The following is a 26,022-nucleotide window of genomic DNA, read 5'->3' as shown; positions in this document are numbered from 1 at the left end:
TAAATCCTTTGATACACTTAACATTGTTTGATTCAATTGAGTGAAGCTATTTTGTACAATATCTTCAATTACTTTGGATTCATAACTGCACATAAATAAATATATAAATAACCATCATATATGTAAAACAACAAACATATGTGGATAATGTAAAGTTTTATAATGTTTCCCATTTTTTGTATTTTGATTAGAAGGGTCATAGCTTTTATCTCTTATTTATTTGAGTGACAAGTGATCGATCGATATTCACGAGAAGTCATGTTTTATTGGTTATAGAACTTTTTTCAGTAAGTGTTGGCATGAGTTGTAATTAAAATATAATTAGGAGTTCTTGTCCTAGTACAATTAGAAGATTTGTTTTCTTTCCTTATTCTCTATATTTGTACTCCTATATAAAAAAAATTCTCTGTGCAGAATGTAGTTAAAGAACAAACGCATATGTTTTATGACTCTTTTTTCACCATTTGATCTTACACTTGAAATGATTTAATTATTTAGGGTATAAATCATCAAGGAAACATATTCCTTAATCAGTTTTAACTCTCATGATTTTGAGTTCCAGTTTATCGGTTAGGATTTAGGTTTTAACTCCCAAGTTTTGGGCTACAGCCCAAAATTCAAGAGTTAAAATCTAAAATATAGAACCCTATATCCTAACATGTTGAACCCTGTAAAAAATAGCCCAAAAAAGACAAAATGTCATAGAAATACCCATGTTCGTTCTTTAGTTAAAGAATGGACGTCCTACAGAGAGAATTAGTATTTATATATAACTGCTAAGTGGGAAGAAGAATATATTACGTACAGATAATTTTTTGTTTAGCAGTTATGTGTCTTGATGAAAATTGACAATAAGTATTTATATAGATGATCAAGCCATGATCTACCAGAATGGAGGGAATAAACAGTTACTTCCCATGCATGTTACGGGAAACTTCACATGTTAATCAGTCACATTATTTAAAACTGATCATGGATAGAGGTGGGCACGGTTCGAAACTCGAACCATGTGGCTGAAACTGACAACCAAACTGACGATATCGGTCTTGGAAGAACAGAGACCAAAACCTAACCGGAGACCCTTCAACCGACAAGGTCGATTAACCGATGTTACCAGTTCGGTACGGTTCGATTTCAGTTTTACACCGAAGAAAAAGGCGAGAGAGAAAAGACTTTGTCAGGGCCGAGATCTGCCGCCGGCGAGAGAGAGAAAGAGAGGTGAAGAAACGCGATGCAAGCTTTCTGAAAAATCGCGATGGAGACGCCGAAGATAGAGATTTGAGAAAGAGAGACGAGAGAAAGAGAGGGATAGAGGATAGAGAGAGAGAGAGAGAGAGAGAGAGAGAGAGAGAGAGAGAGAGAAGTTATAGGATTTTAATGTTTTAACTAATGAATAATGATCCTCTAATATATTTTACCCAAAAAATATAATCATCTAATATATTAAATGTATTAATGGCAATTTATTACCTACTATTATTATAAATATATTTATTGGGAAATCTTTTAATCAAACAATTGGTGGTTTAGTTGTAACCAAAACCAAATATTGATGTGGTTTAGTGGTAACCAAAACAATTGTTAGCTCCCTTCTTGACAAGCTAAAAACTTAACCAAAACCACCCTAAGACACAAATTTAACTTACAGGTAACCTTTTAGAAGATCCAAGATATGGGAGCCAGTGAATAGACAAAACACAACGCAGAAAATATAACAAAAGCTTACCTCAACAAATATAACAAAAGATAGGGAACAACCTCGTACTTATACGCTATGCTTACCTCAAGCGATTCGTATACTTGCGAGCTACAACTTGGTATTCATTTCAAATTTCAAGTAAAACAAGTTGTACAGAAAGTGGCAACAATACTATAATAGAGGGTTTGGTTTAGTCTATAATAGGTATTAAAGCAATATATAAACTAATTACTTTATAAAAATTAATATATTTTTAAGACTTAAGTACATTTACATCCACCAACTATAGGGTGCGTGCATTTCAAGTTGGTACACGAACTATAAAATATTTTAAATTTTCCCATTAACTAACAAAAAATATACGGAATAGTCCATTCGTTAGGAATTTTGTTAAAGGGACTGTTAAGTGCCACGCTGGACCTAGTCCACTTGGTCTTCTTAAACACTAATTTCCATAATATCTAACAAAAAATCAGCCTTTACACTGTATAAGATTCAATTTGCAATGGAAATCATGGACAAAACTATTGGGTGAACAAAAAACCCTAATTTCAATGGTTAAATACGTTGTTTTTGGCCTTTAGAAGAAAAACTCAATTTTTTTAATTTATGGAAGCTTACGGTTTCATTCACAAAAGGGGAGAAAGTGGTGGGCTTATATCAGAGTTAGGTGCCAGGTGTCGTCGTGGAATGGGTGGGAAATTATATTGGGGTCAAACCCAATTTTACCCCCTACCAGTCAATGCCATGCCATTAAAAATGTCAAGTGGACGTACTACGTCCAACGTGACACTTAACGGTCATTTTCTCGAAATCTCTAACGGATGGTGTGAGACTGTATTTTTTAAAGATTTATTTTAAATATTTTGAATATTTATTTTAAGGATTTTAGGAATTTATTTGGAGTATAAAAGGGTTTTGATTTAATTTAAAAATTTTGTTTTTAAATTAGGATTGACCCAAAGTTGACTTTTAATTCTATTGAGCTTTTGGTTTTGACTTTGGGCACGTTGGATAGGTCTCGAGTCCACGAGTTCGTAGACACGCAGCACGCGTCGATCGGAGTTACAGTTTGGAAGTTACAGACATGTGAAGTGACTGGCAAGTTTGTAATTTTTACAAAAGGGATTTTAAAAACAAAAAAAAAAACCAGATTTTTATCTGATTTCTCTCTCTCTCTCTCTCTCTCTCCCTCCCCGACACCACCTCCCTCGAGTGCCTTCTCTCTCCAGCCTCTCCCTCGCCGTCCGGCTAGGGGGCGGCGACAAGCCACCGTCCTCAGCCCCCTTCTCTCTCTCTCTCTCTCTCTCTCTCTCTCTCCTCCCCCGATCTCTCTGTCTCTGTCTCTGTTTCTCTCTCATCTCTCTCCCTCCGATCGCTCTCTCTCTCTTTCCTCGATTTCTCGGCTGTCCGACGGTGGATGGTAGCGAGACCGGTGGCGCTGGCTTCGTCTCTCTCTCCTCTTCCTCCTGGTGGCAGCATCGAGCATAGAAACTCGACGACGATGGCGTACGAACTCGAGTTGACCCGACTGCCACCGGCGGCGACTCGACTATTCCGGCGGATTCCAGACCGCAATCACTTGGGTTTCCTTCCCCAGGCTCCGGCGAGTTCAGCTGTGCCACCCCTTTGCTCCGGCAACTGCTCACAGCGGTGAATTGACGACACGTTTCCGGCGACTTTTGGCCATCAGTCCAGTTGACAAAATCAATCCTCTAGGTTCGTACTGCCGTTGCCACCATCGGAACCACCATTTTGGTGGCGGGTTAGTGGTAGTTTGACCCAATTTTGTTCAATTGAGGTCCCAGGATGTGAGATCCCATATTTTTTCAAAGTCTTATTTTAATTATTTTAAGAATTTATTTGGAAATTAAAAAGGTTTTGGATTTATTTTTAATTTTGTTTTAAATTGGAATTGACCCAAAGTTGACTTTTAAAATTAGTCGACTTTTGATTTTGCCTTTGGACACGTTGGATTGGTGTCGAGTCCGCGAGTTCGTAAACACGAAGCACGCATAAATCAGAGTTACGGTTTAAAAGTTACGAGCGTTTGATCGCAAGGGGCATTTTAGTAATTTCAAGATGAGGGGTTTTAAATACCCAAAATCCAGAAATTTCTGGATATTCTCTCTCTCCTCAATCCCGACCTCCCTCTCTCCTCTCTCTCTTCCCTCTCACCCCGGAACCTTTCTCCCGCCGTATCTTCGCCGTCCGGCGACGGATGCCGGCGATATGGGTCCCGATTTCTTCCTTTTCATTTCTATTGTATTTGAACAACCCAGAAATTGGAAACAAATTGAAAATCGAAGAGAGAGAGAGACTCAATCGATGCTCGTCGGCGACCTGGGTTTTCCGGCGGCGTCGAAGTCTCCCAGTACAACCATCTTCTTTCCCCCAACGTTTTGAGCATGGTGGTGTCTTCGGATTGTCCAACCGACCGCCGTACACGGTGGTTCGAGGCCGAGAAGCCTGCGGATGTTCCATCGCCGATTCTGACGGCTGATGGCGGCGATTCCGGTCCCATTCGTCTTCTTTCTTTCAGGCCTTGGTGTGGGCGTGCTTGGATGTGATCAATCGGGTCCAGAAATGGAAACCCAATCCGACTGCCACTGTCATCATCGCCTGCGGCGGCGGCTCCGGCCACCTTTGGCCTTGGGATTTTGGGTGAGTTCTGCTTCTCTCTGTGTGTTCTTGCTGCTGGCTGGATTAAAATTATGTAATTGGTTGGAAAATAGGAAATTGCAGGTGAAGCACCCACTGCATCCGCGAGCTTCTCCGCGTGTCAGTGTAGGTGATCTTATTTCGATGGTTTTATGTTCTTTGTTACAAATTGGGTTTGTATGTGATGGATTGCACCTAATTGATAGCTTGAGAATTCTGAATTAGCGTTTTGAGTAGGAAATCTAGCGTGGGCAGCCATTGTTTGTGGCGGCCGACCCTATTTCCGGCCATTGTTCATATTTATAGTGATTTCTTACGAACTTTGATTTCGGTTGTAGGCTGCTAACATTATTGAGCTTGATTTGATTGAAATATGTGAATTGCTATGGGTGAATTGGTGATGTTAATGGTTTTGCTGATTGTGGATTGGTAATTGAATACATGGTTAAATGAATTTAAATTAGTTTGGTTTTGTTGATTGCGATATATGATGACTCGGTTAATTATAATTTTGGAGATGTTGAAATAAATGATGGGTTTTGCTGTTAATTTGAATAAAGGAATATTTCGGTATGTTGAATCAAATGGCAGCTCTAGGATTAAATTGATGATATATTCATTATGAATTGAATAAATTTGGAAAATCTTTCATTTTATTATGTGAATTTAAACTAATCTTTTTGGATGAGTGAAAGTGATATAATTGAATTAAATGATTTTGTTGGTGAATTATGATGAGTTTAATTATTGATGAGTTGGCTTGAGTTGCCGAAATAGTCTCTACATTATTATTAATCGAATGAAGTGGAATTGAGAAATGTGGTTATATTTCTAATTGAATGTGTACTGAGATTCTGTTGATTTGGTTACACTCATACGAACTTCACAACTTATGGGGTTCCTTCTGTAACCCGGTACACCATTCCGTGGGGTAGAGCATTTTCTAGATTAATTAAGGTGAGGAGTCAGCGTGGAGGGGGACAAGGCAATGAGACTAGTTCAAATATGAATATTAATTGTTTTTAATTTGGCTCATTAAATTGTATTTCTTTAAATATTAGCTCCGCAAGTAGAATATATTTTTGATAAATTCTGCTTTTTAAATTTAAAAAGCCTTACGTATTTTAGGGAATTTGAGAATACAATGGCAGACAGTTAGACGTTGTACTCTTGAAATTCTGGAAGTACGTGCCGCACGTGCCCGGGGTTCAGGGCGTGACAAGTTTGAGACCTTGTTAATACTGATTTCACTCTAGAACGAGTTTTCCGAATCGAAGTGAGCCTCGGACAAGTTTCTTTTAAGTTTGAGATTTATTCAGTAAAATAACTCGAAAGCTTATCGATTTGGAAAATAAAGGATTATATTTGAACTATTATGAGTACTTATGTTATATATAAAAGTTTTGTTATAAACGTTTTAAGTTTTAGGGCTTAAGGGTTATTAAATGTTTAAACAAATTATTTAAATACTGTCTAAATACCCACCGATTTTTAAGCTAAGTAGGTCTTTGGGACCCATCACGGCACACACATAGGCTTTGGGCCGTGTGCCGGGATGCCTCGCCCTTTGGGGGTAGTCTACGTGCACGTACAACACTTGGGCTTATTGTACGACGGCGAATCGATAGTACAAGGGCCACCGTAAGTTCACTTGCATGACGGCGTTGCGACGATGTGGGTGGAAGGTTTAGGGTCTACGTGCATGTACGACATTTTGGCTTGTTGTACGACGGCGAATCGACGGTACAAGGGCCACCGTAAGTCCACTCGTATGATGGCATTGCGACGATGCGGGTGGAAGGTTATGTAGACGGTTCACTTGGTGCGACGGTCTTGTACGGTACCAATGTGAAGCCTGTCAATTGGGTGCTTATATGGCCAACGTTTTTACCAAAAACTATATTAGATAAAAATATTTTTAGTTATTTTCTATCAGTTCAAGACTCAAAAGAGGTTTAAAGGTCAAAGTTTCAGTGTATTTATGGGCTCGAGGTTCGGGGCGTTACATAGGAACCCTTCTAGTTCCGTATGGTACGCGGGCTCGGGAAATCTTATTCCCGATACCGTCATGCTGCCATATTTGTTATCCGAGTGTATTGTCGTCCAAGGGCATTTCGGTCTTTTCACGCGATTAAACTGTAAGTGAAACTTATCGGTTTTTAATGTAGAGTACTGTTAATGAATTGTCTGTTTTGTGTGTTTGTTGTTATATGTTAGACAAGGCTAAATGTAGGATTTAGATCATGAGAATGAATTGATGAAGATTTGAGGCTAAGGAATTAATTGGGAATTATAGAGTTGTCTAAGAATAATTGTTTGATTAGAGAATAAATGCTTATTGTCGAGGATTAATGAATAATAATTAGGCAATTATCTTATAGAATAATCAAGTTACTTATTGAGGAAGTGTTGGTATGATTTGAGTGGCAAACAAGTGGGGGTCATGAGTAGGAATTAATTTCGGAAAGGATTCGACACAGTTCGGAGTAATTGTGAGTGGACTAACTTCTAAATTTTCTGAAATGTTTTATAAGTTGATGACTAAATTCTATTTTTTGGTTATATTGAGTTTGAATTTTAAGCTAAAGGATTTTAAGTTAGAATTTGATTTTTAAAAATCTTATTTCATAAGTTTAAATTGATATTTATGGTTTTTGCATATTCAAAGTTTCATGGATTTATGAATTTGGTTTTGTTAAAGAAAGTTTAAAAGGATACGAAATGACTGAGTTTTATTTTTATATATTTACGTTGTGGTTGTGGAAAGTGGTTTCAAAACCACCCTTTTCAATACCCTTCAGGTTATCAAGGTTGGATAGGTCTTTGGGACCTATTACGGCACACATATAGACTTTGGGCCGTGTGTCGTGATGCTTGACCCTTTGGGGGTGGCTCTGCGTGCACGTAAGATAGAATTCCTGGCTCTGCATACGTAGACAGATTCTTGGCTTTGCACGTGTATGACAGATTCGTTGGGTAACTAACTGGTGTATGTTTTCAGTTGTTAAGTATTTTAAGTGATGCGTTTATGACAGCAAAGGTTTTTAAGTATGACGGTTTTAGTTGAACAGTTTTATTGATTTTCAGTATATTGAGAGTGGTTTGAGAAGAAAGTTTTCAGCTTAAATTATTTATTTATAAATTGACAGTATAGATTTCAGTTTGAGAACTTGTTATTTTCAAAGATTGATTTTCAGTTAATTAATTTGTTTAAAAGATTTGCATATGATGAGTTTCTTTTTGTTATTGCATGACTTCCTTTTAAGGTTCTCACACATTTATTATTCTACGAGTTTTTTCTAATGCATTGAGTATTTTGAGGATTTGAAATAGTTTTATGTTCATATGTTTTTCTCATACTCTAAGCATGATTGTGGTTTACAAGAAGATTTTGAAATAGACTTGTGAAATTGTTTCAAAGCTGGAGAATTTCAAGGAAACGATGTGAGTGAAATTAGATAGTCTATTTCGTTGCTTTGTGTGCTTGTGTGCATTTGTTTGCTAGGATTTGGTTTGGGTAGGACTTGGTAAAGTCTAGGCTTGAATCTTGAGGATGGACAATGATGAATTGATTATGCATTGAAGTTATGAGTTAGGATGTGAATGATTCGAAATTGAGGTTAATAGTTGACGTTTAGGCAATTGATTTGCCAGAATGATGATTATTATTTATTGAAGGGATTTGATTTGAATATGAGGATTTATGATTTATCTTGATGCTTGGTTGATTGGTGATGAAATTATCATATGATTGAGTAATTATGGATTTTATTGTGGATTATTATTAAATATGGAAATTGAAGATATAATTGAGGATAATTATTTCGTCATTTCACTCATACGAGCTCTAGTGAGCTTACCGGGTTGTTTGTTTGAATGACCTGGTGTACCATTGATCTGGTGCAGTGTGGTTAATGTTTTGCAGGTTAACAGGCTGAGGAGGCAGTGAGGAGAAGTCGAGGCAGTGGGATCCAGGATATTTATTTAAATTGTTTTTACACAATGTTTTTGGTAAAATTGTTTTTAGTTATATTTATGTGCATGGCTCGAAGAAAAGAAAAAACAGATTTAAAAGGTTCATGTTTCAGCGTTTTATGGGCCCGAGGTTCTGGGCGTTACAGATGACAGGACCACCCCCGGATTCCACCCTGAAACCCGGAGAGGTCCTGTGGGATCCAAAATTTAGGAAAATCCTACCGAAAATTTTGCAGAACCTCCTCTGAAAATGGACTAACCCAAAAATTATAAACCTGTGAAAACACTTCTAAAAACTTCAACCACCTCTACCACAACTAAAAAGTTCTTATTCACCAAGGCACATAATAATCAGAGTAAAAACTAAATTTCCATTACAAAATAAAAATTAACTCCATAACTTAAGGGAAATGACGCCGAAGATCTGAAAGTCCTGCCTCGACGTGGTACGGCTCAACCTTAGCGATCTATAACACCTCGAGGGAAAATGTTATAAACAAAATAAAAAAAACGTGAGATAACTTTCAGTGAGTGGACGAAATATAAAAACAAAACGTTAAGTTATTCATCCTTTCAAATTCCTTTAAAATCAAAACTCCTCTAAGACCTCACATCACTCTTTGAAATCTCTCAATTTTAAAACACTTTCAGAAACACGTTCAAAATTGTTTTCATAATTTAATAAACCAAATAGAAGCATAAACCATTTATCAAATAAAATTCAAACCTTTGAAATTCTGAATAGTTTATAAATTTAAAATAAACGATCGCAATAAAACCGTATAATATATATATAATACAACACACCAAGTCAGTTACCCAAAGAATCTGTCATACACGTGCAGAGACAAGAATCTGTCGTACGTATGCAGAGCCAGGAATTCTATCTTACGTGCACGCAGAGCCACCCCCAAAGGGTCAAGCATCACGACACACGGCCCAAAGCCTATGTGTGTGCCGTAATGGGTCCCAAAGACCTATCCAACCTTGATAATCAAAAGAGTACTGAAAAGGGTGATTTTGAAACCACTTTCCACAACCAAATCATAAATATATAAAAACAAAACTCAAATCCTTTCGTGTCCTTCTAAACTTTCTTTAACAAAACCAAACTCCTCAAATATGCATTTGTTCAACTCGCAATATCTAAATTCATAAATCCATGAAACTTTGAATACGAAACCATAAATCTCAATTGAAACTTAGGAAGAAGAATTTAAAAGCCAAATTTTAACTCAAAAATCCTTTAGCTTAAATTCAAACTCAATATAGCCAAGTAATAGAATTTAATCATCAATATATAAAACATTTCAGAAAAATTTAAAGTTAGTCCACTCACAGTTTAATCGATCAACGTCTAATCCTTTCCGGAATACGTTCCCATTTCACGATCCCTTATTGTTCGTCACTAGAAATAGCCAAAAGACGAAGCTCCATCCACCTAACACAAAAGTACCACTAACTTTAATAGTCGAGAATACGAGTGTCGATTGAAATTGAATGAAGAAAAATCTAAGTGCCCCTATGACTTATCCGAAAGTCTAGAGTTTGTCCCAAGTTCACTTAATTTAATATCAAACAGACGCGATTACTAAGTCACCCAATTATCAATACAACTCCAAGATCAACGTAAGCGATATAAACAAATCCTCCCCAAGTAATTATCTAAACCACCTTGTTAATTCGATTTCACGTTCGGCAACTGACCAATCACATAATCGAGCTTCCCAAACATCCTAAATTCACAAATAACCACCAATAGCACACCATCACCCTAACTCCAATTCAATACACACCCAAAATGAAAACATTGCAAAATACTCAGATACCAATTATACCTTTCTCGCGTTTGATAACCATCGTGACACGGCTTAAGGTTTCGTTAATTGATTGGCCACGTATTGCATGTTGTCCTTAGGATATGCATAATCTGTCCACAAAAACAATGCATTACAATCTAATTCCAGAGTTCACAAATAGTATTAATTTGGCCGTTGTTCAATCGATTTGGGTGATAACCACCACGCACGATGGCTGCTCGGCTCTAACTAACACACCAAAACTCACCCAAAACACAATGGAGTCTGGAATTAGCCTCGAGAAGTCTCGGGAAGACTGATTGGCGCGAAAACTATTCAACCCGCCACCACGAGTGGCAGAAATCGGAGGTGGCAGGGGCGGCATGACCTGGAAATTACCCAATTTCAACTCCAATTAATTCTAATTACACCAATGACCCTTCAATTGCATAAAAACATCTCAATTTCATCTCCAATTTAAGAAATTCGAAAAATAACAAAACCCTAAAATCAAAATTTTGATTTCTCAGAATTGGACAAACACACCTTAGGGGAAAGATAGCCCATACCGAGAGGGTCAATTTTTGTAACTGGGTCGATGGCCAAATCTCGTCGGAAACACCGGAATCGACGGCGGAAGCCGGCGGCTGCATTGGACTTCCAGAGCTCATTGCTCCGTCGTGGAGCATCATCGGAGCAGGAGGACACCACGGCTGAACTCGCCATGGTGAGACGAACAAGACCCAGTAGGTCCGGCCACCCAAATCTCGCCGGAACAGTCAGATCGATGGCGAGGCTCGAATCGGGTCCAGGCTGGGTTTCGGATTTTCGGGACTTTTCTGGGTTGAACGGAGACCAGGGGTAGAGGGAGGAAAGGGCAGCGATGGTGGGGAGCCAAAGCCTGACACCAGCCGCCGCCGGACGCGCCTTCACGCGCCGGTGGCAGGGGCGGCGAGAGAGAGAGAGAGAGAGAGAGAGAGAGAGAGAGAGAGAGAGAGAGAGAGAGAGAGAGAGAATCTGACTTTTGGGTATTTAAAACCCACTTTTGTAAATTTACAAAATTACCCCTCGCTTCAAACGCATATAACTCTCAAACTGTAACTTTGATCGACGCGTGCTACCTGTCTATGAAATCGTGGGCTCAAAACCTATTCAACGGGCCCAAGGTCAAAATCAAAAACCCATTTATTTTTAAAGTCAGCTTTAGGTCAAGCCCCACTTTAAAACGAAAATTAACAATTAAATCAAAACCTTTTTATTTTCTAAATAAATTCCCAAAATTATCAAAATAAATCTCAAAATATTTAGAATAAATTCTTGAAAAATACAGAGTCTCACAAATTTTAAAAAATGTAACACTTTTAGCCGATAAGTTTTAAAATAACGTTAAATCAATTGTCAGTGAACACACCAAATAAATTCTTAAAACACTTCTAAAATAAATAAATTTTTTTTTTCGAGGTCTTTCAAATTTCATTTCCTTATAAAATCTCTTAAAATGAACAACGTAGAATAAAAATTTGAAATTTCCAAAGAAATTTGGGTCCGATTGTTACAACAGATGGACCATTCTATATGTTTTTGTTAGTTAATAGGGGAATTGTAAATGTTTTATAGTTTGTAGATCAACTTGAAATGGATCTTATAGTTGGTGGATGTAAATGTAGTTGAGCCTATTTTTAACTGGTGTTTCGGTTCGATTCGGTTAAAAACAAAATTTTCATTATTGAAAACCAAAACTAAACCATCTTGATCGTTTTGGTTCATTTTTTAAACCACAAATAAAAAAAACCAAACCAACCCAAACCGGTTGGTTTGGTTCGGTTCGAAACTCGATTTTCCAGTATTTTTGCCCACTTTAAGTGTGAAATGTTTTGGTCTTGCTAGGATTAACTAGTCATTAGTATTATAAAGGGAATGTGGGGCGTTCAACATCCTTAAGGATTCTTAGCCGGTTTGCCAATTGCCTGCTGGCAATCCTAATTGACTAACATATATGCCACTTAGATGAAGGCAGTTGACACTCTCAAATCAATGCGAACCAAAAGGTCATGCATATAGAAAAAAGGCAATTACACGTATATATCATTTAAAAAAACTCAAAATTCAAAAATTTTAACTTTATGAATTCCCTAAAACATACTAAATCATGCCTAAGCACACTCAAATAAGACCCAACAACCAAAACGAATTATAAAAAAACATGTCAAAAATAGGGAAACTGAACTACAGTACTGAGTGCTCGGCATGGTTTTACTAATATGCGGTCGCGCGTCTACCAACATATATTTAGGGGCTTTTGAGTTTGAAAAAAATATAATTAAATATATGCTCACTTAGGCCATCCACAGTGGTGAGAGTGAGAGTGAGAGTAAGACATAGTCTGAAAAGTGATTTTTTGGCCTGAAAAGTGATTTTTTGTCCTGAGAGTGAGAGTGATATGTGCTGAAGCTACAGTGGTGCTGAGAGTAAGAGCTGAGAGTAATGTAATTGTATATAATTAAATTAAGCCTAAGTTAGATTAAGTTATAGTTAAGTTATAATTTATAGTTTAAATATTTATAAAAATTATACCATTAGTTTTATTTTAAAGAGATCTTTAATATAAGGTCAATATTGACTATATTTGAATTTATAATTTTATTACCTAAAATATAAATTCTATATTTTGTCTCCACCAATACCTTTATTTCATTTCACCAACATAAAACAAGAAAATTTAAGACAAACATAAATAAACATAAACAAATAAAACAAAAAACAATCACAAACAAACACAAAACGACAGCCACAAACACAAACACAAACACAAACACAAACAAACACACAATGGTATTGGAGACATCTTCAACATTTCGGCGTTCATCGCCGGCGTCGGCGTTGTGCTTGGCCACGACTTCCTTCTCGCGTCCAAAGGTGCTGGACCAAATCATTCTTCAGTTGCCGGTGGAGTGTTGTTGACCGTATCAACCTAACCCGAGAAAGCCGTTGCTCTAAAAGAATTGGCTGATAACTTTGGCCTCCATCATATGGTTCAGTGTCATACCGTGCCACAGCCCGGGAGATTCTTTCCTGAACGTGGTCAATGTCATCGTCCGATTCATCGTCCTCGTTCTCTGGACGCTCGTCCTCAATGATCATGTTGTGCAAAATTATGCATGTCTTCATAATATAGCCCAGATCATTGGCTTTCCATCCTCTGGCGGGCTTTTTTAGAATCTCCCATCTAGCCCTCAGAATCCCGAACGCCCTCTCGACATCTTTCCGGTAGGACTCTTGATATCTTGCAAATAGCTGACTTGCCTCTCCTACCGGATTCGTTATTGTTTGTATAAGCGTGGCCCATTTGGGATAGATCCTATCCACTAGATAATACCCCATTGTGTAGTCATTGCCATTAACCTTATACTTGATCTGATGGTTACGCATCTGCTCCTCATCATCAAAAAGGTGTGAGCCATCCAATACGTTGATGTCATTGTTGCTCCCTGGAAAACCAAAATTGGCATGCCAAATCCACGTGTCGTACCCGGCAACGGCCTCTAATATCACAGTTGGGGTGTGATAATGGCCTTGATATGCCCCTTGTTGTCCTACTGGGCAATTTTTCCATTCCCAATGCATGCAATCCAGACTCCCTAGCATACCTGGGAATCCTCTTTTTTTAGCCTTACGCAATAGCCGTTGGAGATCAGCCACTGTTGGTGTGCGGAGGTATTCCGTTCCGTACACCTCCGGAATAACTCTTATGAACTTCTTGAATGACTCCAGCACTGTGGTTTGGGCAATTTGGAAGCCCTCGTCTGGGGCATCAGCCGAGTACCCAGCGGAGAGCATTCTCATGACCGAAGTCAGCTTTTGCTCTGGCATACAGCCCCATCTTCCAGTAGCGTCTTGTCTTTTTTGGAAGTAGACATCTTTGTTGCACACATCTTGCATCATCTTTAAGAATAGTGATTTCTTCATCCGATAGCGTCGTCGGAACATCTCTTCAGTATATCTTGCTCCAGGGTCGAAATAGTTGCTCATAATAAGACCATGGCCTAGTTGTCGGTCTCGAGGGATATATCGTCGTGGTTGGGATGTGCCTCCATGTATTGGCCTTCTTTCACTTCGTTGTGTATGTCGTCGGTAAGCAGCCATGGCACACGCCGTGATATTTGCGAGCTGGTCATCGTACATGTCTAGTTGTGCCTGAAACATCTCTTCATCTGAATCATAATCGTGGGGGGTAGACATCCTGAAGCAAAGTGTAAACGAATTTTCTGCAATTACTAAGCAAGGTGAATTGGTGAAGGCACGACATGGTGAAATTTATAGACTAGGTGTGATAATGTAAACGAATCAAAATCTTATCATCTTGGAAAATTAAACGAATCAGAATCTTATCATCTTGGAAAGTTAAACGAATCAGAATCTTATCATCTTGGAAAGTTAAACGAATCAAAATCTTATCATCAGTCATAACAGGCTATCTTATCATCTTGGAAAAGTAAAGGAATCCGAGACATATTTAATAATAGGGTATTTTATTTTAATTCATAATAAAATGCATACATAAAGTACACGACAGAAATAGTTGGAAAAATAATGACACGTCAGTCATATTGTGAAAAGTCAGTGTTGGGGAAGTACCCTCCCGAGCTTGACGTGCCCTGATTGGCCTCGTTAGCAGCACTTGCATTCCACCTCGCCACAATTTCACGCTGTCGTGCCTCCCAAAACGCTCGTTGTTCTCCATGCATGTTGGTGAGGTCCTTGCCCATGACCTCATAATCTTGCTGCTTTTGTTTGAAATCGGTGTGCTCTTTGATCAATCGGTCGCGTGAAGCAGCTATGTCCTTCTGCCCTTGGCAAAGAAACCTGATACTATCGGCAAGGTCATCATCATTAGTATCAACTTGTTTGGCCCTCTTGGAGTTGTTTCTACCAGGTGGCCTCGGGCGACTACCGCTAAGTGGTTGAAAGGCCGGGGCATCCTCATCCGCGCTCAATTGAACCGCTTCAGCTTCGGTATCGGCATCAGTGGGGGTGTCGGTTTGTGCATGTTGCCACTTCACAAAGTGTTGCATCTTAGCAAAACAATGGTGCCAAGCAAAAGGACGGTTTTTCGAGTTTGTTGCTTGGTATCGTGCGTTGGCAAAGGTCACCTAGTAATATGAAAACAAATTAATGAATTATAAATGGTACTCAAATATTTGAATTTAATTATCACAAATATTTGAGTTTAACTAGCAAAAATAAAGTATACACAATCTGAAATATTGATCAAACATAAATATGTGAATTTAATTAACAAAAATATTTGAGTTTAACTAGCAAAAATAAAGTATACACAATCTCAAATATAGTACACACATATTGATCAAACATAAATATGTGAATTTAATTAACAAAAATATTTGAGTTTAACTAGCACAAATAAAGTATACACAATTTAAAATAAAGTACACACATATTAATCAAACATAAATATCTGAATTTAATTAATAAAAATATTTGAGTTTAACTAGCAAAAATAAAGTATACACAATTTAAAATAGAGTACACACATATTAATCAAACATAAATATGTGAATTTAATTAACAAAAATATTTGAGTTTAATTAGCAAAACTCACCGTATCAATTTGATTTTGCCCGCTAGTGCGTGATCGTTCGGCCGCCAAGATACATTTATGATATTTCGAGGTGGCTTGCCCTATTTTCTTGAAGTGAGCCATGACCGCCCCAATTTGTCGCCCATTCCTCACGGCGAGAGGAGATTTCCGAATAAATTGATCGTACACTTTATTCCAAAATTCCATGTTTCTTTGATTGGATCCGATTTCACAATCTTCCGAATTTTCCATCCAAGCTTCAACAAGCGCTACCTCTTCTTCATTGGACCAATTCTTTCTCTTTGCATTTTCCATGATTGGAAAAAAAGAATTTTCTAGGAAAAGTGAGGTGATTTGAATAGATTGATAAAATGAATGAATTGGATAGATAGATGTGTGAAAAAATGAAGTGTGAATGCTCAATTTATAGGAAAAATGATGAAATAGCCGTTATAAATTTTTCAGAATTTTTAAATATTTTTTCGAATTTTTTTTGTATTTTTTTTGTATTTTTAATTGCATTATAACGGTCAATTAATTCTAGCCGTTGATCTCCAACGGATACACTCATCTGAGCCTCCAGACGCTGCCACGTGTTGCTGCCTTCTTTTTTTTTTTTTTTTAATTGAAACCGGGCTTAAAAAGGGGACCGTTGATCTGCAACGGGCAAGTGATCTGGGCCAACGGTGTGAAGCAGGCGCGCGTGTGGGCGAGTGGGAGGCAGCTGCTGCGGTGAACAGTGGCTTGTCGGCCACTTTATTCCCTCCCTCCGAAGTACCAATATGCCCCTGCCTTCTTCGAAAATTCCGGACTGTGCTGAAGGGTTTTAATTTTTGTTGAAGCCCTTTTTCGTCTTTTCGATTTCGGTGCTTCTGCTGGTGAACAGTAGCTTGTCGGCCACTGTTTTCTCTCCCTCCGCAAGTACCAAATTGCCCCTGCCTTCTTCGAAAATTCCGGACTGTGCTGAAGCTTTTTAATTCTTCTCTCTGCCCTTTTTTGTCTTTTCAAATTCGGTGGGGCCCACTGTAATAAAAAACTCACACACTCTCACTCTCAGCCGGATCCTCTCCTCACCCTCAACTCTAACCCTCACTCACCCTCACTCTCATTACTCCGGCCCACTGTAAGCAAAATTAGAGCTTCAGGGCACTCTCACTCTCACTCTCAAGCTCACCACTGTGGAAGGCCTTATAAGTCTTCCTAAAAGTTTTTAGGAACTTTTCGATCAATAGTTTTCTAGAGGCTTATTTATTACTTCATCTCCTGAAAGTAACTTCTAATCTAACTTCACCCCCTAAGGTTTATTTTGTATCACATTATCCTTTAAAATTAATTCTCGTGTATCACTTTGCTCACTTCCTATATTTACAAACTTTGAAAATTAATTAAAAATAGCTCCGGACTCAAAAAAATACATGGAAAATTCCTACGGACTCGTCCTAACTAGCACTAATTTCCTATGGGGTCAAATTACTAATTTTCCATTCGAATGTTTCCAGAAAATTAAAATACTCTTGACTCTTTGGAAATTCATAGGATAATCTCTCGAACTCCAAAAAACACGAGGTTTGCAACATTGGTCTTCTAAACAATAAAACTACCTTTCTTGTGAACACTTGCTACCCAAAAAACCTCTCAATATTAGAGGAAAATAAATTTCCCTCTATAAAATAAATTCGAGAAAAATTCTAGAATGTTCGTAAAGTCTCGAAAGAATTCTCGAAAACAGATTTTTGGTAATTTCCAAAATATTTTTGAGAATTCATCCGAGACTTTACGAAAATTTTAGAATTTTTATAGAGGGAAATTTATTTAAATTTTCTTAGAATAAATTTGGACTTCCCAAATTTCTGGAAACTCTCAGAGGGAAAATTGGTAATTTGACCCATAGTAAATTAGAACTAGTCAAGACGAGTCCATAGAGATTTTTCGTGTATTTTTTTGAGTTTAGAGATATTTTTAATTAATTTTCAAAGTTTGTAAAAATAGGAAGTGGGTATAGTGATATACGAGAATTAGTTTCAGAAGGTAATGTAATACAAAATAAACCTTAAGAGGTAAAGTGAGGCTTGAAGTTACTTTCAGGAGGCAAACTAGTAAATAAGCATTTTCTAGAAGTTATTTGGGCAAACTGTAATTTAGTACCTAAATTTGTCACATTTATACTACTTGGTACCATATGTTTAATTTTCAACTTTCCAATTCCTCTACTTCAATTTCTTGGTAAATACTTGATTTCTTAAACATAGCCACGTGGAAAAATAAAATATAAAAATAAAATAAGTGGACTAAAATTGAACTTAAAAAAGACTCGTCAAATTTAAATAAATTTGAACTTAAATAAATAAATAAAAACAGAAAATTTAAAGACTCGTCAAAATCAGAGTAGCTATAAAAAAAAATAAAAAAAAACAAACAAACAAACCAAAACCAAACAAGCAACAAAAAGAGAGGAAAAGAAAAAAGCTTTCACATACACTCCACCATAACTTAGCATTAGAAACTGTTTTCTGAACTTCAGTTCACCGAGAGCTTCTAATTGTGCTTGTTCCGGTCGCTCTGGAACTGGTGACCGAGTCGGAGTCTCAGCTGTACCAACACACACTCTGAGAACTTGTTTGACAGTGCTTTTAAATAATAAAAACGCTTTTATTTGCGTTTAGTAAAAAAATTTAAAAGTGTTTTTGCGTTATAAAAAGAAATGCTTTTTTGTGCTTAATTCCTTAGTTAGTGCTTTCAAGTACGTTTAACAAAAGCACTTGAATTTTTTTTTTAATTTTTATCAAAAAAATCTATGTGCTTCTAACAAAAACGCTTCTAGTGAAAGCGCTTCCTATAGAAGCACTCCCAAACAGGCCAGAGAGAGAGAGAGAGAGAGAGAGAGAGAGAGAGAGAGAGAAAATGATAAATATGTGGAAAATGCGAAGGTGTGAGAGGAATGAAAAACCTTGGGGACTCACTGAAGGAGAGTGAGGAGAGGAGGAGGAGGAGGAATTATAGGGTGGTTGGCGGAGCAGGTGGATGATGAAGCCACTAAGGGTTTTGATTTCTTTGCTGCTGTAGATTGTGAGGAGGAGCTGGACCGCCAGGTCCTCGCTGAGGGTGGCGAGCCACCGCCGGACCTTGGCGTCCGGCTGGGTCTGGTTCCTCTCGACGCAGATTCGGTTCAGCAGCTGCTCCACGGACGGAGGTAGAAATGCATTTGCTTCTTGGAGTTGCTGCGCCGAAGAACTAGAACCGCCGCCCACGGCGGTTGCTGAAAGCTCCGTCATGTTGTTGCCGTTCTGGTACATTATTATTGTACGACACCAACCGAGAAATCATGAAGCTAGCTGCTTGCTTTTTCTGGAAAGTGGAGAGTGGAAACTACTATTAATAGCAGTATTAATATATTAAATTTACAAGGAAAAAACACAAAGAAGAAAACTTTCATTTCCATCAAAAAAGTACTTCTACAGTGCAGTTGAGATTCTCTTACAAGAGAAAGCAAGCATAACCGTGACTTTTCTGATTAGTCATAAAACCTATCTTTTCGTGCTACAGTATTGTTCAATTATACTAGGGGAATCCCCAAAAAAACCGCCCTGGATCTAATGATCTATTCAAAATTTCACATTTCAAGCTGAGCACTTGCTCAGGGCCCCACTTTGAGAGGGGCCCACATATTTATATATATAATTTAATAAAATTAACAAGTATATATATATATTTAATTGTGTTTATACCACCCAAAGTTTGAGTTGATTCTCACTTTATCACTCAGATGTTTATTTGTCTCATTTTACTACCTACAACTATATCTCGTGTCTTACTTTATCTTTCTCCGTCCATTTCATTGTCAAAACCGTTAAAAATGCTAATGTGGCAAAGAGATTATTGTCATTTGTGGCAAAGGGATTATTGTCATTTCGTCAACTTGAACAAAAAATAAATAAAAAATTCTCCTAAACTTTAAAAATTGGTGATGTGGCACCTATATGGCCATTGTTGGCCGTTTTTTCTTATATAAGTTGCCATGTATAAAAAAATTAATTAAAAACATAATATTCTAAAACTTAAAAAAAAAAAAACAAAACAAAACTCATCTCCTTCCTCCTTCCCTTCCCCTCCCCTATCCCAAAAAAAATCCTTATATTTTTAGATTTTAATTATTGTAATTAAATTTAATATTTTATAAAATATAAGAAATTTTAGTAGATATTTTTGTCCAAGTAGATGAAGTTGAATGAAGAGAGGAGAATATGTCCCTGCCATGTCAGCATTTTTTAAGGTTTGAATGACGGAATAGACGGAAAAATGAGTGTGACATGAGAAATAGTTGTAGGCAGTAAAGTGAGACAAATAAACATCTGGGGTGGTAAAGTGAGAATCAACTTAAACTTTGGATGGTAAAAACACAATTAAGCCTATATATATATATATATATATTACAATACAAATTTTTATATTATGGCTTAATTGCAATTATATACCCCAACTTTGGGTCGATTTACAACTACATACCCCATCTTCAAAAACTAGCGCTAAGGTACCTCAAGTATGAATACGCGTCGCTAAGCTACCTTCGTTAATTTGTTCGTGAACAGGTCTGTTAAACGCCTACGTAGCGCTGACTCAGCAAAAATAATAATAAAATATATAAAATAAATTAAAAAGGAAGAATACATGTGCAATTGATTTGAAATTACCTTGCCATCTCAAAACCACGCTCCAACCCTCTATTAAAGACCCCAAGAAAGTTGATCTGCATTTATTATGGGGAAGGTCGATCTGCATGTATAAGAGTGAGGATTTTGGTAGCCAAAGCTGACTTTGAATGTCTTAATCTTCATCGTGAGTTTTGTAAAATTATGGGTTTGACCCATTGGGTTTCTGTCTAGTTCTTATTTTTGGGTTTCTTTGTTGGTTTAGGGTGGACGAATGGATTGGGGAACGTGTAGCTGCGGTCGTCAACCTACGATGCTTACCTCCTGGACAGACTTGAATCATGGGAGGAGGTTCATTCGCTATTCGAGATATGGGGTATATGCTTGTTTGAAATTTGTAGATTAAATGGATCTGGATTTGATGAATAAACTGAGCTTTTACCCTTTTTAATGAAGCAAATTGGAGGTTGTCAGTTCTGGGACTGGGTGGATCCCCTGATGTGCGAACGATCTAAGGTCATCATACCAGGTTTGTTGAGAAACATGTCCAAGCTTGAAGATGAAGTGAGGAGAGATCGAAAGAAGAACAAAGTTTTTTGGTTTATACTGGTGGCTAGTTGGTTTGTTGCTTGGGTTATTTATGTGGGTAGTAGTTAGGATCAATGGGTAGAAGGTGGATGGTCTTCTTTTGATGTGTTAATGGTACGTGGAACTTTTTGGATTAAAGGTTGAAGGGTGATATGATAGTTTGGTTTGGTATACGTATTTTGTGGGAAGGCTGTGGTTTTATTAGTAGTTTTGTTAACCCCCATAGAATGTTGTAATTTGATGTTTTAAAGACGTGGAACCTTTTTATGCTATGTTTAATATTGTTCATCTTGTTGATATGTTATGATTTGGTGCTTTAGCTTCAATTTGTTTACATGTTTTTGCTGTACTTTGCAAAATTTTAAACTTGGCATTGAACAGTAAATTGGTAGATAAAAGTGTTCTAAAAAAGAACACATTCAAAATGATTATGAAAATACTTAATAATCTCACATAACCAAAGTACTTCCTGCAGTATCATATATAATTAATTACCATCAAAATAAGTCTTAAATACAACATTGTTAAAACATACCGTAATAGCATCAAATTAACTAGGTCTTAAATATTACACAAAAAGGGTCCTAGAGTACATAACAAATTAACTAGCAAAGTCTAATATGCACATAACATTGTGCACTATCTAGCAAAATATAACCATTCCAAACTGTCCAACACTACAAAAGTCCAAAATATTTAATGCATATGACTTTGCAAACAACCAGATAATGTACTCCACAAAATAATTTCCAAACTCCCAAAAATATTTGTTTATCCCCAAGTGCTTTGTGATATCAGTTTCCAGATGCCTGTGAACTTTGAGTTGGTAATGGTGCTGATGAAGTGCAACCTTGTGAAGACTGTCCATTGTTAGGTGTTGCTGTGGAGGTGCTTGTCTGTAAATCATCATTTAAATACATCAATTAATGTCCTTGCATGATAATTTATATGCATACATGCAATCATATACTTGCATATAATTATAAAACTTCACCCATGTTAATTAAATGACATACCTGAGATGGTCCATTTTGTATGCGGCTTCTTGATGGTCTTTCTCTTGGGGGCAAGTTTCTTTGGCAGATTCTCACATTGTGGCCAGGTCTTTTGCAGTGACTACATTTCAAAGTCTGCTGTTGCTTCCTACCAAGGGTTGTTAGGTCCAGGGCCGGTCCTAACTTTTGGAAGGCCTAGGGGCAAAAATCTAAATTGGGCCCCTAAATTTAGTTGTAAAATATATATATATATTTGTAAAACAATTGACAATTGAAAATTTGGAATCAATGCATTATAATACTTTCATTAACAAAATGTCTTCTTCTAACATTTATAGAAATAAAATCATCAATAATAGTTTCAAATTAGCTATGACAAAAGAAAAATAACAGCAACATCATTACATTGCACTTTTTCCATTAGCCTCAATAATATCCAACTATCCAAGTTATGAGCATCAATATGAGGTATGACCACCTACAAAAGCAAAATAGCAGCAAACATCATTGAAAATGTCTTATTCTAACATTTTGAGAAGCAAAATCATCAATAATAGTTTCACATTCAAGTTTTTCCAACGTCTCTCTTTCAATATATAAGATTGCCAATCCATTCAACCTTTCTTGTGATATAGACGACTACAAGTAAGACTTTAGCTTAATTTTGAAAAGCTTCTTTCTGTAGATGCCACAGTCACAGGAACCGTCAATAATACCTTATAAGCAATAGATACATTTAGATAACATTCTTAATTCTTTACATACTCTAAAATTTTAATGGCTAACATTATTTTATTTGCTAAGGCAACTTGTAACACTTTCAATTCAGAAAACAAATTTGAATCAACATCAGACAAGTTATTATGTTTTAAAGCAGCCTCTAAGTTAACACTACAATTTTTCAATTCATTGTCATCTAATTCAGTTAACTTCTTTGAATTAAACAAGAACCAAAAAATACCTTCATATATTTCCAACTGTTCAAATCTATAATTTAATGAAGCAAGAGCAATATTAACAACAAGAAGAAAATAATCAATTCTAAAAGTTTCTCCAACTGATTGTGTTGCCTCATCATTATCAATTTCATCAAACTGTTTTTTCCTTTAAACTCTACGTTTTGTAGGAAAAATAGGATCAACTTCCATATCAGATGCAATACTTTTGGCAGCAATCATGACAGATTTAAATCCATCCTCCCTATATTTTTTTAAAAAAGAAATAAGCTTCTTCAATTGTTCTATGGCAGCATGAACACACATATCTTTAGATTGCAAATTTTTGCTAACCATGTTAATACTAAACAAAATGTCATGCCAAATAGTCATACCAAGTAAGAACTCAAAACTTTCAAGATCTTTTACTAAAGTTTCAGCTTCTCTCTTTGTCTTGACATCATTACTTACTTTTTTAAATTCCAACAAAGCTTTTCTTATTTGGGGAGCTTGATATCTTATGGCTTTAATACTATTAATTCGACTCTCCCAACGAGTTGTGGACAATGCCTTTAAAGTTAAACCATGCACATTATCTTGTAAAATTTTTCATCTTTTAGGAGAACTAGAAAACAAACAATATATGCATTGAACCACTCCAAAAAAAGAAACCGCTTTAACATAAGAGTCAGCTGTCATATCACTAAGAGTTAAATTAAGACTATGACAAGCACATGGAATGTACAAAGCTCTAGGGGTTTATTTCACGCAATCTATTTTGCACCTCTTGGTTTTTTCCTTTCATGTTAGAGCCATTATCATAACCTTGCCCCCTCACATTATTAATATCAAGATTAAGAGATTTAAGTGTAGCAAGTAATTCATTGAAAAGACCCAATCCAAATGTATCATCCACTTTTAAAAACTCTAAAAAGTACTCTTCTACTCTTATTGGACTAGTTGACATGTCTACACTTCGTAATATTAAAGTCATTTGCTCTTTGTGGCTTATATCTGAAGTACAATCAAGAATCACCGAAAAATATTTAGCCTCTTTAATTTTTTTTAATGATTGCATTTCTAATATTAGAGGCTAACACATCAATCAACTCATTTTGGATTTTATGACTAAGATAGTGATGATGAATTGTTTTTTTTTTAATGTGTTGGATATGATTTTTCATCATTAAATCAAATTCAGCAACCATTTCAACCAAACCCAAAAAATTATCATTATTATCTTGTAAAATTTTCTCATTGGTTCCACGAAAAGCCAAATTATATTTAGCAAGAAATTTTACAGCAGCAATTATTCTTTTTAAAACCAATTTGGAACGTTCTTTCTCTTCTTTTATTTGCTCTTGTAACTCTTTATCAATGATTTCATTCTTTTGAAATCTAATTTGTAACTCAACCCAAGCTTTCATGTTAGTGATGTGCTCAATGCTATTTTTATGTTTTTTGAGCCTCTCACTGAGATGTTTCCAATCATTAAGTCCTTCATTTGCTAACAAACTATTGCAATTTATAGATTTGAACAACTTATAACAAAAACAATACACTTTGTCCACATGCTTTGAGTACACTAACCATTTCCTATCTTGATTCTCTCCATTTGGCAATTTTCTAGAATAATATACATATGAAAAATGTCTAAAGGTAGCATCCAAAGGAAAGTTGAGATTACATTCTCTTAGAGGATCTTTTTCTACTAAGATATCCTTTGCTTTGCTATCAATGTTATCCCAATTTCTTGGATCATAGATGTCCAAAGAAGGAGGTGCTGGTTGCTCAGTTTCATTGCTTAAAATTTCATTATTGGAAGCATTAAATTCATATCATTTTCATTTTCACCCAAAGCATCGACCTCCTCATTGAGTTGATTTTCAACATTTTCAGTTTCTCTTAATTCTTCTAAATTACTTGGTTCAATTGTTTGTTGTGATTCATTAACTAAACCTTTAACTTAACAACCTGTTTTCTTACAAATAAATTTTTCAAGAGCTCCTCTTTGAGATTCTGTTAATTGTTCTATTCTTTTTTTTTTTTTTTTCACTTCCAGACTGATGTTTTTTAGGTAACATTATGTTTATGCTTATGCTAGAGACAGACTAGACACTAGACAGTAAACAAAAAACATACAAGTAGTCAAGCACACAAACTGGCAATTTCCAACTTTCCAAGGTCTAACAGCAATAACGAATAAAGTGAGTGTGAGTCAAAGAACAACAACACATGTAACTCTGTAAGTGCTTGCATCTCTTATCTCTAATGATCTGATCTCTGTTATGTTCACACAAAATTTACTCCTCCTAACTCCCAAATTTTCAATCTTCTTTGTCCAACAGTCAATCAATCCCACAAAACCTGTTTTCAATCACATCAAGAAATCAATTAGCCAATTAGGAAATATTTGGTTGAATGTCAAGTAAAATTAGAAAATAATTGAAAAAAATAATATATAGGAATATAAGACAGAAATTAAAAGGAAAAAACACACAAATTAAACTGTCAAACATTACCTTTTTGAGTTCTTGCCTCTTTCGGTTTCTGTTGAATGTTTCCATAATTCCACAGTTGACAGACTGACAATTCTACACTTCTAGAGATGATAGAAACAAAGAGAGGATATGAGGAGTGAAGAAGACGATGAAACTTAATTGGAAGATTGAGAGAGAGAGATGAAATCGAGACTCAAGAGATTGAGAATTGAGAAAGCTAGAAAAGTGTACGCGCGCTAAGGCGAAAGATGGAAAGGCTGTATAGCTTTTTCCTAATCTTTCTTTGAGAATGCTGAAGGCCAAGCGTAAGTTTCTAGAGTAACATAAATGAATCAATTGATAAGTGATATTAATTGGGTTTGGGCCTCCGTGTATGTATTGATTGCTATTGATATTGGATTTGGCTATTTGGGCCTCTGTAGCTTGTAGTTGTTATTTTTTTTTTTTTTACAGCAAAAATTTATTGATAAATATATATATGTATAATATTAAAAAAAAAATTTGTGGGCCCCCCTTGAAGGTGGGCCTTAGGCAATCGCACTCCGTACCCCCCTTCAAGGCCGGCACTGGTTAGGTCTGCTAATGGTGTTGATGTTTCACCAGCACTCCTCTTCCTTTTCATCC

General features: G+C 36.4%; 2 protein-coding genes and 1 pseudogene across 3 annotated transcripts; all 3 read right to left on the bottom strand.

Moving 5' to 3' along the window:
• Positions 1 to 12,996: 12,996 nt before the first annotated feature.
• Positions 12,997 to 14,373, bottom strand: LOC147280037 (protein ANTAGONIST OF LIKE HETEROCHROMATIN PROTEIN 1-like). The gene has a single exon (XM_086252118.1). The coding sequence runs from the start codon at positions 14,371 to 14,373 to the stop codon at positions 12,997 to 12,999; it is 1,377 nt and encodes a 458-aa protein (XP_086108244.1).
• Positions 14,374 to 14,673: 300 nt separating this feature from the next.
• On the bottom strand, positions 14,674 to 16,334 carry LOC147280036 (uncharacterized). Its single transcript, XM_086252554.1, has 2 exons — positions 15,755 to 16,334; positions 14,674 to 15,284 (listed from the first exon to the last, which is right to left on the bottom strand). The coding sequence occupies exons 1-2, from the start codon at positions 16,046 to 16,048 to the stop codon at positions 14,733 to 14,735; spliced, it is 846 nt and encodes a 281-aa protein (XP_086108680.1). The 5' UTR covers positions 16,049 to 16,334; the 3' UTR covers positions 14,674 to 14,732.
• Positions 16,335 to 21,580: 5,246 nt separating this feature from the next.
• Positions 21,581 to 25,681, bottom strand: LOC147280035 (uncharacterized; annotated as a pseudogene). The gene is made up of 5 exons (XR_015123509.1): positions 25,420 to 25,681; positions 23,536 to 25,264; positions 23,125 to 23,493; positions 21,984 to 23,013; positions 21,581 to 21,863 (listed from the first exon to the last, which is right to left on the bottom strand). The product of XR_015123509.1 is annotated as an uncharacterized LOC147280035 (transcript).
• Positions 25,682 to 26,022: the final 341 nt, after the last annotated feature.

The sequence above is a fragment of the Dryas octopetala genome, chromosome 7 (assembly GCF_963921425.1).
Source record: "Dryas octopetala chromosome 7, drDryOcto1.1, whole genome shotgun sequence".
In the NCBI taxonomy this organism is placed as follows: domain Eukaryota; kingdom Viridiplantae; phylum Streptophyta; class Magnoliopsida; order Rosales; family Rosaceae; genus Dryas; species Dryas octopetala.
This window is presented reverse-complemented; position numbering and strand designations above follow the sequence as displayed.